General features: G+C 45.7%; 8 protein-coding genes across 8 annotated transcripts; 5 read left to right on the top strand and 3 right to left on the bottom strand.

Annotated features, from left to right (window-relative positions):
- Positions 1 to 64: 64 nt before the first annotated feature.
- Positions 65 to 4,039, top strand: POJ06DRAFT_254732 (trafficking protein particle complex subunit 10). The gene is made up of 5 exons (XM_056187807.1): positions 65 to 896; positions 954 to 2,001; positions 2,054 to 3,354; positions 3,404 to 3,769; positions 3,820 to 4,039. The coding sequence occupies exons 1-5, from the start codon at positions 219 to 221 to the stop codon at positions 4,003 to 4,005; spliced, it is 3,579 nt and encodes a 1,192-aa protein (XP_056043321.1). The 5' UTR covers positions 65 to 218; the 3' UTR covers positions 4,006 to 4,039.
- On the bottom strand, positions 4,040 to 5,185 carry POJ06DRAFT_254728 (uncharacterized protein). Its single transcript, XM_056187806.1, has 5 exons — positions 5,041 to 5,185; positions 4,889 to 4,968; positions 4,712 to 4,773; positions 4,592 to 4,657; positions 4,040 to 4,539 (listed from the first exon to the last, which is right to left on the bottom strand). The coding sequence occupies exons 1-5, from the start codon at positions 5,053 to 5,055 to the stop codon at positions 4,367 to 4,369; spliced, it is 396 nt and encodes a 131-aa protein (XP_056043320.1). The 5' UTR covers positions 5,056 to 5,185; the 3' UTR covers positions 4,040 to 4,366.
- A 26-nt stretch (positions 5,186 to 5,211) lies between these two features.
- Positions 5,212 to 8,149, top strand: POJ06DRAFT_118631 (RHD3/Sey1). Its single transcript, XM_056184207.1, has 4 exons — positions 5,212 to 5,332; positions 5,406 to 5,761; positions 5,822 to 5,907; positions 5,955 to 8,149. Exons 2-4 carry the CDS (start codon positions 5,419 to 5,421, stop codon positions 7,992 to 7,994), a joined length of 2,469 nt encoding a protein of 822 aa, XP_056043319.1. The 5' UTR covers positions 5,212 to 5,332; positions 5,406 to 5,418; the 3' UTR covers positions 7,995 to 8,149.
- On the bottom strand, positions 8,060 to 8,969 carry POJ06DRAFT_118747 (Nicotinamidase 2). The gene is made up of 3 exons (XM_056184208.1): positions 8,725 to 8,969; positions 8,351 to 8,662; positions 8,060 to 8,291 (listed from the first exon to the last, which is right to left on the bottom strand). The coding sequence occupies exons 1-3, from the start codon at positions 8,844 to 8,846 to the stop codon at positions 8,126 to 8,128; spliced, it is 600 nt and encodes a 199-aa protein (XP_056043318.1). The 5' UTR covers positions 8,847 to 8,969; the 3' UTR covers positions 8,060 to 8,125.
- Positions 8,970 to 9,352: 383 nt separating this feature from the next.
- On the top strand, positions 9,353 to 11,353 carry POJ06DRAFT_118484 (Hydroxyethylthiazole kinase family-domain-containing protein). Its single transcript, XM_056184205.1, has 3 exons — positions 9,353 to 9,746; positions 9,807 to 9,900; positions 9,967 to 11,353. Exons 1-3 carry the CDS (start codon positions 9,464 to 9,466, stop codon positions 11,144 to 11,146), a joined length of 1,557 nt encoding a protein of 518 aa, XP_056043317.1. The 5' UTR covers positions 9,353 to 9,463; the 3' UTR covers positions 11,147 to 11,353.
- Position 11,354: 1 nt separating this feature from the next.
- On the bottom strand, positions 11,355 to 13,174 carry POJ06DRAFT_118512 (SCA7, zinc-binding domain-containing protein). Its single transcript, XM_056184206.1, has one exon. The coding sequence runs from the start codon at positions 13,009 to 13,011 to the stop codon at positions 11,773 to 11,775; it is 1,239 nt and encodes a 412-aa protein (XP_056043316.1). The 5' UTR covers positions 13,012 to 13,174; the 3' UTR covers positions 11,355 to 11,772.
- Positions 13,175 to 13,692: 518 nt separating this feature from the next.
- POJ06DRAFT_254712 (domain found in IF2B/IF5-domain-containing protein) lies at positions 13,693 to 15,584 on the top strand. Its single transcript, XM_056187805.1, has 2 exons — positions 13,693 to 14,086; positions 14,141 to 15,584. The coding sequence occupies exons 1-2, from the start codon at positions 14,077 to 14,079 to the stop codon at positions 15,367 to 15,369; spliced, it is 1,239 nt and encodes a 412-aa protein (XP_056043315.1). The 5' UTR covers positions 13,693 to 14,076; the 3' UTR covers positions 15,370 to 15,584.
- A 650-nt stretch (positions 15,585 to 16,234) lies between these two features.
- On the top strand, positions 16,235 to 17,414 carry POJ06DRAFT_197797 (kinase-like domain-containing protein; the record flags this gene model as incomplete). The annotated part of the gene is made up of 4 exons (XM_056185085.1): positions 16,235 to 16,599; positions 16,655 to 16,942; positions 17,011 to 17,242; positions 17,295 to 17,414. 4 exons carry the CDS (start codon positions 16,235 to 16,237, stop codon positions 17,412 to 17,414), a joined length of 1,005 nt encoding a protein of 334 aa, XP_056043314.1.
- Between the last annotated feature and the right edge of the window lie 32 nt (positions 17,415 to 17,446).

Raw genomic sequence — 17,446 nt, 5'->3', positions numbered from 1 at the left:
TTTATTTGGTATTTGTCGCGAGATAATTCATGTGATGGCGATTACGAGACAAGCGAATTCGTGGGTCACACGTGCGGCTCAGAGCTAATTCCTCGAAACCCTCCACATGCTTGAGAAGTCGAGTCTTAACTGACAGCTAATACAGACATCGCGATTGATGTAATCCATTCGGCCAATATATACTGTAACGGGTTTTCGGGCTGTAAGCACGTACCAAAATGACGGTGTCGCGATCCGTTTCGATAACATACTATGATCCGTTTGGCGTTTATCCGCATGTCATCAAGGACATCCAATCTCGTCTACCATTGCGTAACTTGCATTGGCACGATCCTCCACGACCGTTAAGATCAATTGGTTTTCTATCCGTCAACTTACATGAGGAATCGCTCAATGACGACGCTGCGCCGCAGCATCAGATTCCCGGATTGCTCGATACTCCGTATATGAAGATTATTCTTGTCAAGTGCGAGGACAACGACACTTACCGCGCTAGCGTTCGGCAAATAATCCGAGAATGGTTTTCTACCAAAGTGGCATCCAAGAGGGACTCGACAGAATGGCTGATCATATATTACGCGCCTAATGGTTCTAACAGTTCCAATTCCGCGTTGAGGTTCAAGACTGGGGTTTTCGACAAAATTCGCGCGGACTTCAATACGAGTTCAAAAGAGGATAGATGCATGCTTGTAAAAGCTAGTCATACAACTGTTGGTAGTGCTGGACCACAATTAAATGAGAATGCCGAGGTGTGGAATGAAATCATGGCAAAGATCAAGGAAGGCGTTCTGGATGCTTTCGGAAAACGTGTCAAGATGTACGAAGAGGAGGCTAAGAAGCTGGAAGCGAAGAAAAGTATACCGGGATGGAATTTTGCGACTTTTTTTGTTATGAAGGTACTCCTACCTGGATTCAAAAACTATGAGTATATTCCAACTCTAACTGCCGCATAGGAAGGGTTAGCTCTATCTTTCGAAAATGTCAGCCTCTTGGAAGATGCATTAATACAATACGATGAGTTAGACGCAACATTCATGCAGCTGATGAGCGAGAATACAGTGACGTACTTTCAGAATGTCGGTTTCTCGCCTGACACGACAGGTTCCGTGCTAACGCGAGACAAAGACGTCTCTGTCCGTCATGAAATACTTGAAAACAGCATTTCACTATTTGATTTCAGATGCTATCTATTTTCTCGACAGGCTTCGTTGCTCCTCATGCTCATGTCTTCTGCATCCTCCCCTTCGATGGCCGCTATGCGTATCGCGAATTTCCTTATACGAACCAGAAACTTCACGTTGGAGACGAGTAGAATGCTTGTGTTTTACGGAAAGAATCGGTATCTAGTTGCCAACTGGGTTTATGGAATCGTGCGGGAAATCTTAGATGCGACTGAAGTCCAGGCACCAGTAATCCAAGGAGGACGGACCCGTGATGTTGCTGAAGGTAGAGCTGAAATACTTTTACTTGCAAGATCTGCAATCGAACTACTGGCATCAAGAAAAGGTTGGCGCATCGGAGAAGTCGGTTTCCAGGATATAGATTTTAACACGGATACGTTGAGTTCAGAAGAGGACGATGACCTCCTGCAGAGGTACCTGAATCCCAAGTTGAAAGAGATTCTAGCAGATGAGACCTCGTTTATGAATACGTATATGGACATTTCAGATGCAGTCAAGTCTTATTACGAAACAGCCGATAGGACCCGTTCTGTAGATAAGCTGCGGGCGCAGATGGCAATAATTAAGTATAAGGAACATAAATATGAAGAGGCAGTAAGCCTACTAGCGTCGTTACCGCAGATATACTCCAGCCAGGGATGGGAGCTAATTTCAACTAACCTTTTTTTGATATACGCACATTGCCTGTATAACCTGAATAGAAAAGAAGAGTATCTCAAGGTCTATTTGCAGATTATTACGAACAGAGGGAATTCAAGTATACAGCAATTTTCAAGTATATGCGAGAAAGTCAAGGATGTCTGTCGAGATATGGAGAATGGTAAGTATGACGCCTAAGGTTCTATTGACACATAGAATTGACGCAATGATAGAAACAACGTTTCCACTTTCCACACTATTCACGACGTCTGTATCGCAGCAGATTTCTGTATCAACTAGCAAGGATGACAGTTTTTACATTACGATGGAAATATTCAATCCTTTCGACGTCGTGTGGACAATTCACGCTGCTTCCGTCCGGTTGATAGAGCCCGCCGGTATGAAGCACACAGTACTATTTCGGTCCACAAATGAAGTCGTATTATCACCTGGGCGAAGTGCGGTAACCCTTCGAACGGCACATGATATTCCAGGCATCTACGAACTTGATAATGTCGAGTTCAGGATAGGCAATCTTCTGCTGATCCAGGACTATTCTGGACAGAGGCGTTTAGAGAACCAGCAATCACAATTATATCAACAACCGGGAAATCTAGACGTAACGCTTTCTACACCGAAGCGAATGCGACTGGATGATCCGAAGAGAGTTCTCATAGAGATACATACGGGATGGAATGATATTGAAACCGCCAAAATCATAGCTAGGAGTGCTTCGAGCGGACTAAGATTGCAAGTGTCGGAAACGAAAGCTTCTCTAATGCAAGGCACTGAGACGAGCCAGTTCGACGTGAAATATGTCGCCGAGGCGACGCCGCTTTTGGAATTAGGTGCTATAAGCCCTGGGTCTACCGTGTGCCTCGCAGTACCTTACAAGATTGAAACGGACACGAAAGAACTATACATTCGAGTACATGTCGATTTTAAGACAAAGTCACAGGGATTTTATTCCCTGTCCGTCCTGCGACACGTCTCAATTGCTCTACCGCTGGCAGTGAACGTGCAGGATATATTCAAGGCGAGCAGTTTATTTTCAAAATTTTCAGTCTCTTGTATTAGTCCGTCGACGCCGCTACGTATCGTCTCGGGAATACTCACTGGTAATGAGCAGTTTATCGTGGATGATGGTCGAGGAACTACCGAATCCTACGTTGCGTTTCCTAAACAACCAGTAACGTACGCATATCGAATCACTCAGAGTAGTAAGCTTTTGGGGACACCAGCTCGATCTGAGCCGTTGTCGTTAGCAGTAAGATATCGGCGACTGGAGGATGAAATGCGGCGCACACTGACACGCATTATCGCGGATAAATTGAAGGGTTTGGGAATGGAAAAATATCTGCTTCTTCTTGAGCACCATGCGCAAATGCTCTTAAGATGTGAGCTTACTAGCTATGCGTTCCTTAATAAGCTTGTTCTAGGGAAATGTGAGAGAAGTCAATGGGAAATCATTTTGGCGCAGATAAGACTACCGGATCGCGAAATAATTAGCAATGCTTTAGTTGACATATACAATGTAGGCTGAAAATTCTGTTCATTGATTTCTTTTGCTGATATGCATATAGGATGTTTCTAAAGACCCAGAAGAAGTCTTGGAGCCAATTACAAAGGAGCTGGTGATCCCGGTTGAGGTACCGACAGTTCAAGTGCTTTTCACTGTCGAATGGCGGTATTCGTTCGACGAAGAGGCCGAGTCGCCTGAAGCAACGGCATCCCTATTGCCAACATCCTGTACGTTTTCGGATAAGGTATTCTACATTGGACAAGCTATACCGGTCACCTTGCGGCTACAATCCTCTGCCAATTGGGCATGGAACGGAGATAATATGTTTGCAAACGGATGCATCGAGTTTTCATATGAAGTAATGGCGAGCAGCGATACATGGATAATATCTGGCAAACGAAAAGGACATTTGATAATTTCGGGCAAGGTAATCCGTAACTTGATTTCAAGTTTCTTTCAGTATAGCTAACCGCATAGACGATTATTTTGCGCCTTACAATACTACCAATTCGACATGGGAATCTGCTGCTTCCAACTGTAGAGGTACGTCCCGGTCAACGACAGCACGAGCAGGTTACGGCTGAGATCGACTATAAAAACAACGCTGAATCAGTGCTTGTTTTACCAGAGGTGTCAAACCTCGTCCTAGAGGTTGGGGAATAGATACATTTTGTTTCTGTGTGTAATGTAGACGGCTTGTTTGTATTTAAGGGTGTTTGTGAGACCTCGCGTACGTATTATAAGTTGTACTTCATACATTTGCACTGCGGCCTTGAAACCGACACCTGGGGGTATTCATATCAACGAGAACGTTCCCGAAGGGGTTGACCATGTACAAGATTTAGCCCTAGCCCAGTTTCACAGGTCCCTGTATGCAAATGTTACCCGGCTTGCCTGTGCTGGGGTTACCCGCAGCCAACATCCTCAATACCTCTACCCTCTACATTAAGCAAAATTCCGGACACCAAAACAAGAAACGTAGTGAGAAAATAAATATAAGACGTAGCTAACCCAAATAAATAATCTACTGCAGTCTGAAAATCTCTGGAATAATGACAATGTAAGAAATAATACAAACAATAGACATTATGAAGATTGGAGTTCCACTTGTTAGAAAGTACTTCGCGGGTTTACCGTTTGTAATATATCTATTAGACATTATCCTTCGGAAAAGACCGATCATCATGAATGAGAATCCTGTATTGTTACTCTAGTTAGATTAACTCGCGAATTCAGATATGCGTCATACCAATCGCGACGAATGCAGCGCCAACAGGATAGAATTCAATGTCGAAAATTCGCAAGAGAGAAAGCGCTATATCGACATTAGACTTGTCCCAGCGAGAACAATGCCATGATTATTACATACAGAAGGTAACTTCAAGCATCGCCGTACGCAAATACGCGCCTTCATACGTTCGCTGGAAAGCTAAGGACCGTTAGTCGACCGTTATGACATTCCACCAGCATTTCTTCGCATAATTACCTCTAGATAAAAATTAGAATCTCAATAGTATACCAATAATCAAGCGCCTATGATTCTCACCTGATATCGATAATCTCGGTGTTGTCTTTCAGAATGAAGTCCGCTCGACGCCGTCGGACCATACTCTCGTCATCGACAAACTGCTCCGAAATATTAGTCATCTCTTAATAATGCCCAATCACAAGAATGACCAGTAGTATTATTATGCTTACTTCTTCCGCCATCATGCAGATGCGCAAAATATCCGGACTTTGGTTGATGCAAATTTACAAAAGTTCACCTTGTAAGATACTCCACATCGGATAACCTTCTGAAGCAAAACCTTATCGTTGCGGTGAGTGGCGCTTTGACATATATGGTAGGAGTGCATTGTTGATTTGAACAACGTAGTCCGGAGAAGGACCGGGGCTAAACCTAGCCAGCCAACAAATTAACACTGCATCGACAGTGATCTCCACAGTCAACGCCTCGTTAACTTAACGTTTCAAGCGAACTAGAGCCAAGGTGAGTACTAGCAGAGCTTAGTTGTCGGATATAATGCAGCATGAAAGTGAATTGAGACTTACGTGGGGGTTAGGTCGTGATCTGAGATGACATCATCATCTACTGCTGGTGACCTGGCGGAGGGTGTCACGGAAGTGGCAGTTCCTATTCCTGCGCTGGTGTATCCACAAATCCAGGTTATTGATGAGAATAAAGTCTTCTCGTATGCTGGTTCTGTGCTGCTTATTTTGCTAAAGGGATTGACTTGCGTATCTAGGAACACTGTCAATGACTATCTCCAGAAGGTCGATCTTTTGTCCGCCGGGCTTAATTACCACTTGATCTCGGTTTTTGGCAGTCAATCTACTGGTAAAAGCACACTACTGAATGCGTTGTTCGGCACCAAGTTTGATGTTATGGACGAGAGCAAGCGACGTCAGACTACCAAGGGTATGACGAAGTACAGATAAGCTAGCAAGCTATGAACTCTGCACTGACAAGATTTATTAGGTATCTGGATGTCGAGGGCCAAACAAGATAAAATTTTAGTTATGGATGTTGAAGGCACTGACGGTCGTGAGAGAGGCGAGGATCAGGTATGTACATTCTCTCCCAAACATCTACAATGCTGACCTATGTCTAGGACTTCGAGAGAAAGGCGGCTTTATTTGCTCTTGCAACATCCGAAGTACTTATTGTAAATATCTGGGAACACCAGGTAGGCCTCTATCAAGGTGCAAACATGGGTCTACTGAAGACTGTGTTTGAGGTCAATCTCAGCCTGTTCAGCTCACCGAATAAGTCATTGCTGCTATTTGTGATCCGGGACCACATTGGGGTGACGCCTCTCGAAAATCTTGCAGCTACGCTTACCGCGGATCTTGAGCGTATCTGGGAATCGCTGATTAAGCCGGATCCTCTAAGCAATTCTAAGATTACTAACTTCTTCTCTCTTCAATTCACAGCTTTACCCCACAAAATTCTACAGCCTGAGCCGTTCAGGAAGGCAGTTGATGGTCTTGGCCACCGATTTGATTCGAAGGACCATGAGCATTATGTCTTCGAGAAGTCGTACCATCGAAATGTTCCTGCTGACGGCTGGTCTATATATGCCCAGAATGTGTGGACGCAAATAGAACTCAACAAAGATCTAGATTTGCCCACCCAGCAAGTCCTAGTTGCGAGGTTCAGATGCGAGGAAATTGCTGGCCTGGCTTGGGAGAGATTCGAGAATGATGTTAAGCCGGTAGAAGGGATGTCCGGCCTCGTGGCGGGATTAGGCGACATAATGGGTCCTGCCCGACAAGTAGCCCTGGAAATTTACGACGCACAGGCGTCGAGGTATACGCGTACGGTGTATGAAGAAAAAAGGCAGGAGCTACTCGCAAAGATCGACGCCAAATTAGCTCATATTTATGGTCATTACATTTCAACGCTGCATAAGATTGCGATTCAGAAATTTAATACATCCGTTACGTCGGAGTTGGGCAGACCAAATTACATCTTTTTGGATTCTATACAGGCTGCTAAAAGTGAGACCCTTGATGCTTTCGTGGCGGCTGCCACAGAGGCGCAAGTCGAAGGCGCACTGCTACCATTTGAATCGGAATTGCAGTCATTGACGTCTGACATTGAAGAGTCAGTGTCTCGTCTCCGGGCTCTCGAAGCAAAGAAGCTCGGTAGTAGGATCACAAGGCGGCTCACCTCAGATTTGGATGATATATATCCTAGGATTTACAAGAATCCGAATGAGGATTTTTGGGATCGGATAGTGCTTACATTTAGAGAAGTTCTTGACAAAAATTTGGCGATATATAAAGTTGAAAAGGATGACGTTGTCACGTACGATCTGGGATTGGGCGGCACTGTTGCTGAAGTTGCTGCTGAAATTGATCAAATCAAGATGGAAGCTTGGAAGGCTTTGTACAGAAAGATGAAAGAGTTTTCAAAGCCTGAGAACGTTCTAATTCGACTTCGCGAACACTTTGAGGAGAGGTTCAAGTACGATGATAATGGTGTTCCTCGCGTCTGGAAGCCGGCAGACGATATTAGTGATATTTACAGCGAGTCCCTCAAATCCGCAATGCGCTTACTGCCGCTGTATGCAACTGCTAGACTAGAAAACGGCGATACCGTATTTCCCGATCCAGACGTTGTTCCAGCTTTGCAAAGAGATGAAGAAATTGAAATTGAGAAGTTCCCTATCCTTCTCAGCGAGAGTCAGATGCTTCCTATTCGGAATGATCTGAAGAGAATTGCAGACTCAATGTATGTTGACGCCAAGAGAAGTACCATTCAGAGCATTAGACAAGTTCCGTTATACTTTTATATCTTACTGTTGGCGTTGGGGTGGAATGAAATCATGGCAATTTTGCGAAACCCCCTGTACTTTGCCCTACTGGCTATGGTCGGTGGAGTCGTATATGTTGCATATTTCTTGCATCTCCTAGGTCCAATAATGAAAATGGGAAATGCCGCCTTCGATCAAGCTGTCACGTCAGGAAAGGAGAAGCTTCGGGAAGTATTGGATGTTAAGCCTATGGACAGCTACAGTAGGAATCGCACGTCAGCATTGGCTGAGTCTGGTTCAACGAAGGCAGATATTCCATTAGATGATTTGGATGAGAATGGAAAGACCACGTCTTCGACGAAGTCGAATACTTCACCGGGCCAGTTTAATTAGTTTATAGTTCCTTGTAACGGTACTTTATAATTGTGCTCATCGGATAGTTGTAATGATATTATGTAGGGCATGTGTAACATGAAACGATTAACGTTATACAAATTTTCATGCGCTGACGTACATCGGCAGAGTCACGGAAGACGGCTTAGGGCCCTATGAATTTTATCTAAAGTTGTTATTTGTGCAAATCCATATCGCAAATTCAGAATGGACGCGCCGTGCATTTGGGTGCTGAGAGTCGCATTGCCATCCGTCGGGAAGTATACGTAGAAATCGCGATTAAAGGCGCTCCTTGCTCTGCTCTAAGTCATTAGCTAACTCGTTTCCTCATTGAAAATCTGCAAAGTGAGTCCAACGTTGTCTCACAGCAAAGATTCGTCATTGTACCCGTAACAACCACACTGTCGACCTGCAGTTGATGCAAGATCTTCTCGAGATCGGTGTTTAAGAAAGCGTCGTATCTGTTCTTGTTTTCAATCCTGAACGTTTTCGGATTATTTTCTGGCGCATGGGCCTCCAGCTCCGACATCAGATGCCATGCTGGTGAAAATCGAGCAATCGAATTGTCTCGTCCCCACCACTTCATGAGTTGCGAACTGTCTGCGTCTTTGACATGTCCATGTTGTGTAAATATGACGGGAAGATTATGTTCCTCAAATGCATCAATGCTGCACCATTAATTAGCATGACGTTAGCAAATGTAACCGGCATTTCATCGTTGCATGATTACATTGGAATCAAGGATGGAAGCAGACATCCGGCAATCTCACGAAAGTGCTCTTGCATGTCGATGACAATGAGTGCGGATGTCGAGAGATCAATAGGCCGAATTTGAGCGGTTATCTGAGCCATGTTCAAGCAATACTAGCGTAAGCATGTAGTCACATCTCACATGTTGTAATATACTCTTGAAGCGGCAGCTAATAGGATATGATAATCATGGAATAATGACGTCATATTGATCGCTAACGTAACGTACTTCCCAAGCGAACCGCCCACACCACCGAACCGGTCACAATCCAAAACACGCTAATGGGTAAAATTCCACCGCAAAACACTATTCTGGGTCCTGTCCTTCAGCTCACCAGCATCCAAAATGCCTTCTGCTTACAATCAGACGCTGTCGTAGTAAAATAGCTATCAATTTGAACTGCTAGATTGACCAATTTAATTCTGTTGCGGTTGATTTTGATATGAAATCTTCAATTTTGACGGTGTGGTGGTGAATTTTGACCGGTTTGCCCGTGAAATACGTTGTATTGCCCCAGAGCTAGTTTCATCGTCTCTCGGTTTAGGGTTTGAATTTCCCGTCATCTTCTAAGCTCGACTAGGGTTTTGGTGGGATGCCCAGAATCGGTGATCATCGGAAAGGTTGCGTCCGTAGAAGCAATTCCAAATAGCTGCAACAGCTGGTGGCCGCATGAGATACAAATACACAGCTCGCCAGTCATTGTGCACAGCGATATAGAATGGTGCCCCCTAAAGTGGATTATTCTCTCTATCTCGTCACTGACCCGTATCTAGTGCCTGTGGGCACGACGCTCGAAGAGCAAGTACTAAAGGCAATAGATGGCGGTGTTACGCTTGTGCAGCTACGGGAGAAGGATGCGGAGACCTCTGACTTCATTGAAAGAGCTAAGACGATCCATGCGATGACCAAGAAGGCAGGAATCCCATTGCTCATTAACGACAGAGTAGACGTTGCGCTGGCAATTGATGCCGAGGGCGTTCATATTGGGCAAGAAGATATTGGTGAGTCCTCAGATAACGGCATACTGCGGCAAGCATCTTCTAACAAGAATTGGTTGCTAGATGTTGCCACTGCGCGAAAGCTTCTCGGACCAGACAAGATTATTGGCATGTCCGTGAGTTATGTGTCGGAGGCCGCCAAGGCTGTAGAGGATGGGTATGTTTAGAACCGAGACGCTGTCAGCGCGCGTTTTACTCAAGCATGCCGCCTAACACTAGACAGCGTAGATTACGTTGGAATCGGCGCTATCTACGACACTGCGACTAAGACACCCAAGAAACCTCCCATTGGTATCAATGGTGCGCGCAAGATTCTCTCTTATCTCTCATCTGTCCCGCGCTATGTTTCCACTGTCGCAATCGGCTCCCTCAACCTCAAAACTGCGCGAAATGTTGTTCATCTCTCCACTGTTCCAGGACGTCGTCTTGACGGAATTGCTGTTGTTTCAGCAATCATTGCCGCAGAGGATCCTGCCGCAGTTTCCAAGGAACTCCTAAGCATTGTCAGGAACCCACCTTACTGGATGAGCATTATTCCAAATCGCGATGTAACATCAGTTCTGGCAGATGTTCCGGCTGTGATCTCGAAAGTGCGGTCAGCGACTCCGTTTGTGCACAACATCATCAACCGAGTCGCTACAAATTTCGCCGCCAACGTCAACCTCTCAATTGGTTCCAGTCCCGCCATGTCTGAGAATATCCCAGAATTCGATGACTTCGCGAGTATTCCAAACAGTGCTCTTCTTATCAATATGGGTTATGGCACGAATGATTGGGTAGAAACATATCTCGCGGCAGCCGGTGCCTATGCCAAAAAATTGAGGCCAATAGTATTAGATCCTGTTGCTGCGGGCGCCTCAGAATTACGTAAAGGGGCAGTGAAGTCAATGCTTAACCATTCTCACTTTGATGTTATCAAGGGAAACGAGGGCGAGATTTTCTCAGTGGCTGGAGAGGCGTCGCAGATGCGAGGCGTGGATAGTACGTCCAACTCTCAGTTGCAAAAAAAGGCTAACGTGGTTGAAGCGCTTGCCGCCAAGGAGAAGACAATTGTGGTGCTGACTGGTAAGGAGGACGTGATATCCGATGGCATGACCACGTTTGTACTTCGCAATGGCCATGCGTATCTTGCAGATATAACAGCATCTGGATGTGTCTTGGGCTCAATAATTGGTGCAATGGTTGCTGTCTCGCTAGAGGACAGGTTCCTCGCTGCAGTGGCTGGTGTTCTGCTATATACTATTGCGGCCGAACGTGCAGCTGTCGTTCCAGGGGTTAGAGGACCAGGAACGTTCATTCCCGCGTTACTTGACGAATTATATCTGCTCACGAAGGCCACTGCCAATGGCGATGCCTCATGGTTGGAAGCTGCTAAGGTTGAACGATACATTGATGAGACTTAGACAATGCGCACTATAGACTGGCATGTATGGCTACATGGAGATAGAATATATTTTGTATATTATGAACCATATAATCGTGCGTTGTTTACTTTTAACGAATCCTACTAACGGCTAGATGATTGTGATACGCAAATCATATGCTTATTATAGACTTGTTGACCACTACTAGAGTAGACAGTATATTATTAAAGGAAAACAGTGGAAGATGATCTCACCCAAGGATTAAATTACAGTAGTTAACGTGTTCATCGAAAGCTAGCCCCTCCAGCGCATGGTAGACACATTTGTATTACTGTAATCAAATAACAATTACATACGACTGCGCCCGGACTACAATACCCGTCCTCAAGGACAATAATACCCTGAACGACTGTAACACAAAATCGTTCTTTTGAGCCGGCCATAATTATTTACGTAGGTAATCTCCGCTTCGGTTACAATCACTAAATAGTTCTAGCGAGTAGATATAGAGTAATAGATATACACATGTATGCATATATACACACGACTGACACCAAAACGCCTGGCCTCTACTTATGACCAATAGACAACCTTCCGCAACGAAATAAGCTCAATCAATGATAACCCACTCGCCAAATTTTAACAACTTATAATACAAATGAATATTAAATCTGTCTCGAAAACGCGCTAGCGAACATCTCCCGCATTCTAAAAAAATGATTCTTTATTCTTATTGGCATAATCACTTTCGTCTCAATCGGCACTGGGAATGACTTTTGTACGCCAGCCATAACGGATTCAACTTCTTCGTCAGAGTCTACTGGACCGTTGGCAAGCTCCATATCCTCAGCTAACTGGGCTGAAGATGTCAGTGCTGCCTGCTTCATTTGGTTTTTCTTTTGATAGGCCGCAAGTAGAACATCATAAGGCTGCGATCGGCCAGGAACATTTCGCTTAGCACCCATGGAGTGAGACTTGCATGTGAGCGAACGGGCGCAGAAGCCACCATTCGGTAATGGCACCCCGCACTGTCGTTCGACGTCGACCGGACCTTTCGGCTTTGGTGCGGCTTTTGGAGGCTGTTTCTTCTTCTTCTTGGGAACTTGCTTGTCTTCTATCGAAGCTTCAAATTTTCGCTTCTTTGTGGTTGTCTTTGCGTCTTTCTCGGCCATGTCCTTCTCTTTCTCCTTAGCAGTTTCTTTATCTTTCTTGCCTTTTATTGGCTTATCACCCTTGCCATTATTGTTTCCACCATTTCCATTACCGTCGCCTCCGCCGCCACCGCCTCCTCCGCTAGTGCTGCTACCACCGGTGCTACCAGCACCACCATAGCCACCTTTGGCGTTGCTAGATCCTCCAGAGCTACCGCTTTTGTTACCGCCACTACCTCTAGCATCTCTGTTCAGTCCTGCTGTCGATAATTTAATACTGTCTTTGCTTTTGTTATCTGCTTCGTCTTGTATAATCTTTTTGCCTTGTTCTTGTGTATCCCGCCGCCGTTCAAGGCACTCACGAATGTGGGAGGCAAGAACGTGTCTTAAATATGGCTTTCCACAAGTAACACAAACACCGTATTCTAGCTTGTCGGTGAGCGGGTGGGACGAGGAGAGCGCCTGCCGGTCTTTCGCTTCAAGCAAGGGAGATGGCGAGTCGAACTTATTGACTGGAGACGTGGTTTGCGAATGTGTAGACGAATTGTCTTCGTCCTCCAAGATTTTAGCGTACTCTAGCCATGTAGAGTCTGAGTCTGCAACGGATGATAACGAAGTCCCTGCTGTGGCGGACGAATGCGACGACGACTGGGACGACGTAGATGACGATGGCGAGAAAACTTGAGCTCTCAGATGCACGGACTCGGACCCCATTGAGCCAAATACTTTATTGAGAATCTCATCGTCGGCCATCGTTGGACGAGAAATACCTGAAGACGAAAATTGTTAGTCGCTTGCGGTGGATTATGCGGTGGATTAGTAGTAACAGGCCGACGCAGGCAGTGACGATTCAGGGGTGCCAGGGAACTCCTTGCTCTGCTTAGCCCTTGACAAGGAAACAAGACGTGTCAAGCGTGCACCTCGGTTTGTGAGCATATGCTCTACTCCCAAATTCCCGTTAACTTGAAAATAAGATAGCAAATAAAACTGAAATTTGCCCGAATTTGGAAATATTCTAGTGCAATTTGCCATTAAGAAGAGGTATCCAGCCACACACCGCCACACGTATCACGTCGGCCATGCCACTGAATTGCCACAAGAAAGGACTCAGTGTGGAAATCGAACACTCACCTATAGTACCGACAAAGGCCATTCAGGGACTGCAAGAGAACTCGGACGATAACGTGTCGACAGAGGATGGATTGTACGACAATGCCGAACGAGGGCCGGCTGGTGTTGAGATGGGTAGACTCGGTGATGCGGGTGCAAATCGGGCCGCCTTCGAGTTGGCCACTACAGTATCACATTTCTCGAGAAAACGTTGGCAACACTTGCGGAGTATACAAAGTATCCGTCTTCGATCAGTGGCATATCTGTCTCGAATTCAATACCGGTACGAAACCCGCTGTTTACGAACTTCTGCTGTGGCTCCCGCCGCTGGTGGCGCCGCAGGCAGGGCACGCGGAACAGCTCGATTAAATTCTCTACTCTACTAGCCTGCCCAAATTTTGTCCAGTCTTCATCGCTCTCACACGCTGAGTATCACTCTGCCGTAGCTGCACACAGCCGACTGCTTCTTTGCTCATTTTAATCGTCCGCAACACGTCTAGACTTCCCTGTCTTATGCATTGTTCGGTGTCCGTCTCCGCCGACCCCGCCGCCGTTGATTTGTTCTACCTCTCTCGCGCACCCTCCATATCAAAAAGTCCCCAAAACGTAGTTCCTCTGACGTACGTCGCTGTTTCGCCTTGCAACTTGTCGGGCACAAACCTATTTTTCCAGATTCGTCATAGCCTGTGTTAATTGCAGTTTATCATCATGTCGATCAGTAAGTACTTCTTGGTCTGTTTCCTTTGTGAGCAGGTACTCATTTGCCACCTAGATATCTGTCGGGACAACCAGGATCCCTTCTATCGCTATAAGATGCCTCCGATCATCTCTAAAGTTGAGGGCCGCGGAAATGGTATCAAGACCGCAGTCGTCAATAATGCTGATGTCGCGCGTGCTCTCGCTCGTCCGCCCATGTATGTCACTAAGTTCTTCGGAGTCGAGCTGGGTGCCCAAACCTCTGTCAATGAGGCTACGGACAGATACATGGTCAACGGCGCGCACGACGCCGCCAAGCTCCAAGATTTGCTCGATATTTTCATTAATAAGTTTGTGCTTTGTAAAGCCTGCAAGAATCCTGAAACCGATATTGTCATCACCAAGGATCAAATGCTCTATCGTGATTGCAAAGCTTGCGGCAAGCGTTCTCCTATTGATCTCAGCCACAAACTCTCTGGAGTCATTTTGAAGAATCCTCCTGCCAGTGTCGGAAAGAAGGGCTCTTCCGGTGGCAAAAAGAGCAAGAAGGACAGAAAGGATAAGGAGAAGGACAAAAACGACGACGCTGATGATGCGGAGGATGGAGAGGGCTCCGACGACGAACTCACCAAGCGTATTGCTGCCGAGGCTTCTTCACTTCCACTCACCAAAGCTGCCACGGGTGGCGACGAGGAAGACGATGATGATTGGGCAGTCGATACGTCTGAGGAAGCTGTCCGTGCACGAGTCAAGGAACTTGAGGGCCAAATGGGAGCGTTTGTAATTGGCGACGACGACGAGACCGATGGTAGCGATATCTACTCGCAACTCGGCAACTGGATTCTTGAGCAACCCGCCAAGTCCAATAACGTGGAGGTCTTTATGAAAATTAAGGAGCTGGGAATCGAGAATAAACATCGTACTCTCCAAGTTCTTGCTCAGACTTTGTTTGACAAGGACATTCTCAAACAGAATCAGATCAAGTACCGCGCACCACTATTGAAGAAACTTATGACTGGCGAAAACCATGAGAAGGCTTTCCTTGGTGGTACTGAGCGCTTTATTGGTCTGGAGCATCCTGAGCTGATTCCCTCGGTTCCTACGATTCTTCACCAATACTACAGTTGTGACATAGTTTCCGAGACTGCTATTTTGAAATGGGGATCTCGAGCTAGTAAGAAGTACGTCGATAAGGATATTAGTAAGAAGGTTCGCAAGGCCGCTCAGCCGTTCTTGACCTGGTTGGAGGAAGCTGAATCGGAGGATGAGTCTGAAATAGACCAGGAGGCAGAGGATTCCGAGTAAATTAGGCGTTACAGCTGTCTAGCTTCATTGTCTCATCGTTTAGTTGCTTTTGTTGCAGGGATACCATTCACTGATAATTTATTATGTTACAAAATAGTTTGTACTGAAAATTGGTTTATTGGGGTCGCGGGGTGATGTAGTCCTGGTAGTTAGATGTATTTATGAGTCATGTATTTGGATTATAAAAGCAATAAGTGTTATCTATTGTAATATGATCTTACGGTATGCCGTAGATATGGACTGACGATCAATGTCGTCGCTACAGTAGCGATTGAAAAATTCCTTTTTGGGGAATGTATGAACTTATCGTTGCCGCGACAACGATTTTGTTTACATTGCGGTAAACACGCTAACGGTGAGCCAGCTCAGAGCATCATATACCCCTTTCTTTACCCTGCACGGCATTATTCTTCTTCATTCTCAACGTTTAGCACTCTTTGATACGGCCGTCACGTCAACTAAATGTACGTTGACCGCTTGTAGCAGCATATTTTAAATTTGATTAGGTTGCGATGACATCCGTGAAGGCCCTAGAGTCCCGGCTGTCGAGGACTACCCTTCATGATCCACATGGACCTCCTACCTATACCACAACTCTAAATTGCAATGGGAGCAATGGAAAACTCAAGGTAAAGAATGCATCATTACTTAATTGGCCAAAGACCTTGCTAACATGAGAACTGCACAGTCTTCGGTTCTAGCAACAAGCACTCATCATTCCCAGCATTCGTCGCTGACATCAAGCAATGCAACCAGCAACAAAGAAAACATCAGTAGCTTCTCTGGCGGTGCAGTCCGGAACCCACTACTCAAGTATGTGTTGCACAACACGACCGGTGGAGCGTCGGCCAATAGGGGATCGCAAATGCCCCCACCATCGTCGCCAAATTTGCACAAGGCAGGCGCAGGCCCTGCACCTCATGGATACGTATCGTCTCACGATGTCGTTAATGCGCAAACTGACGCTCACCGCTCAAGCGGGAGTAATTCGTCACCGCCAATCACTGCCCTACATAATCAGTCTGAAGTTCAAGCTCATCGCCAGTATTCGCTTGACAGCTTCGAAATCGGTAGAAAACTTGGCAAGGGCAAATTTGGGAAGGTTTACTGCGCTAGGGACAAGGCGACGGGATATGTTTGTGCGTTGAAGGTTATGGAAAAGAAAGAGCTTATTCACTTCAAGGTTGAAAAGCAATTTCGAAGGGAGATTGAGATTCAATCAAACTTAAGGTGAGCTGTTAGCAACAACGCAGTGTCGATGTCTCTCAGCTAATCCATTGGTTAGGCATCCAAATATCTTACGACTCTATGGGCATTTTCACGATTCTTCTAGAGTGTTTCTCATTCTAGAATACGCAGGCCAGGGAGAGATGTTCAAAGTGCTTCGTAAGAAAGGCCGTTTCAACGACATCTTAGCTTCTCAGTACATTTGTCAGATTGCCAGTGCACTTTCGTACCTGCATAAGAAACATATTATTCACCGAGATTTGAAACCTGAGAACCTTTTGATTGGACTCGACGGTGAAGTGAAGTTATCTGACTTCGGGTGGAGTGTGCACACTCCTTCGTCTCGGTATGTCCTTCGTCTCGGTATGCGAATACCGCAAAAAGAGGGATTTGATTCTAATTAACAATTTGTAGTCGAACCACTATGTGCGGAACTCTTGATTACCTACCTCCTGAAATGGTTGAGGCTAAAGATCATGACTATAAAGTTGATCTGTGGGCTTTGGGTGTCCTGACATATGAGTTTCTGGTTGGAAATCCTCCGTTCGAAGAGCCTGCTCATAAGGCCACATATAAGCGGATATCTAAAGTTGATCTAAAAATTCCACCATTTGTGAGCGTCGAAGCCGCAGATCTGATCCGGCGTGTATGTTTTGAACAGCGTTTACTCACAGCCACTACTAACAATGCATTAATAGCTGCTTCAACATCAACCTGAGAGGCGATATCCTCTTGATCAGATTCCAGATCACCCATGGATTGTTAAGAACAGGCCATTATGGCCTAGCAGCAGCGGCGGCCAACGACGATCGAGTTAGATGGGGGCCAGTAAATTTTACTTGCATGATTG

Source organism: Lipomyces tetrasporus (genome assembly GCF_029532465.1).
Source record: "Lipomyces tetrasporus strain NRRL Y-64009 chromosome Unknown POJ06scaffold_6, whole genome shotgun sequence".
Classification (NCBI taxonomy): Eukaryota; Fungi; Ascomycota; class Lipomycetes; order Lipomycetales; family Lipomycetaceae; genus Lipomyces; species Lipomyces tetrasporus.
Note: the sequence above shows the minus strand (reverse complement) of the source record. Positions and strands in the feature narration are given on the sequence as shown.

Bases quoted from the DNA above. Each gene is read 5' to 3' on its own strand.
- POJ06DRAFT_118512 (XM_056184206.1), bottom strand. From the start codon at position 13,011: ATGGCCGACGATGAGATTCTCAATAAAGTATTTGGCTCAATGGGGTCC.
- POJ06DRAFT_118484 (XM_056184205.1), top strand. From the start codon at position 9,464: ATGGTGCCCCCTAAAGTGGATTATTCTCTCTATCTCGTCACTGACCCG. The intron at 9,747-9,806 runs GTGAGTCCTCAG...ATTGGTTGCTAG, and splicing joins TATTGGGCAAGAAGATATTG to ATGTTGCCACTGCGCGAAAG. The intron at 9,901-9,966 runs GTATGTTTAGAA...AACACTAGACAG, and splicing joins GCCAAGGCTGTAGAGGATGG to CGTAGATTACGTTGGAATCG.
- POJ06DRAFT_118631 (XM_056184207.1), top strand. From the start codon at position 5,419: ATGACATCATCATCTACTGCTGGTGACCTGGCGGAGGGTGTCACGGAA. The intron at 5,762-5,821 runs GTATGACGAAGT...AAGATTTATTAG, and splicing joins GCGACGTCAGACTACCAAGG to GTATCTGGATGTCGAGGGCC. The intron at 5,908-5,954 runs GTATGTACATTC...ACCTATGTCTAG, and splicing joins GTGAGAGAGGCGAGGATCAG to GACTTCGAGAGAAAGGCGGC.
- POJ06DRAFT_254732 (XM_056187807.1), top strand. From the start codon at position 219: ATGACGGTGTCGCGATCCGTTTCGATAACATACTATGATCCGTTTGGC. The intron at 2,002-2,053 runs GTAAGTATGACG...ACGCAATGATAG, and splicing joins CTGTCGAGATATGGAGAATG to AAACAACGTTTCCACTTTCC. The intron at 3,770-3,819 runs GTAATCCGTAAC...CTAACCGCATAG, and splicing joins ATTTGATAATTTCGGGCAAG to ACGATTATTTTGCGCCTTAC.
- POJ06DRAFT_254728 (XM_056187806.1), bottom strand. The intron at 4,658-4,711 runs GTATGTAATAAT...ATGTCGATATAG, and splicing joins GATGCTTGAAGTTACCTTCT to CGCTTTCTCTCTTGCGAATT. The intron at 4,540-4,591 runs GTATGACGCATA...GTAACAATACAG, and splicing joins CGCTGCATTCGTCGCGATTG to GATTCTCATTCATGATGATC.
- POJ06DRAFT_118747 (XM_056184208.1), bottom strand. From the start codon at position 8,846: ATGGCTCAGATAACCGCTCAAATTCGGCCTATTGATCTCTCGACATCC. The intron at 8,663-8,724 runs GTAATCATGCAA...TTAATGGTGCAG, and splicing joins CTTCCATCCTTGATTCCAAT to CATTGATGCATTTGAGGAAC. The intron at 8,292-8,350 runs GTTGGACTCACT...GACTTAGAGCAG, and splicing joins AATCTTTGCTGTGAGACAAC to AGCAAGGAGCGCCTTTAATC.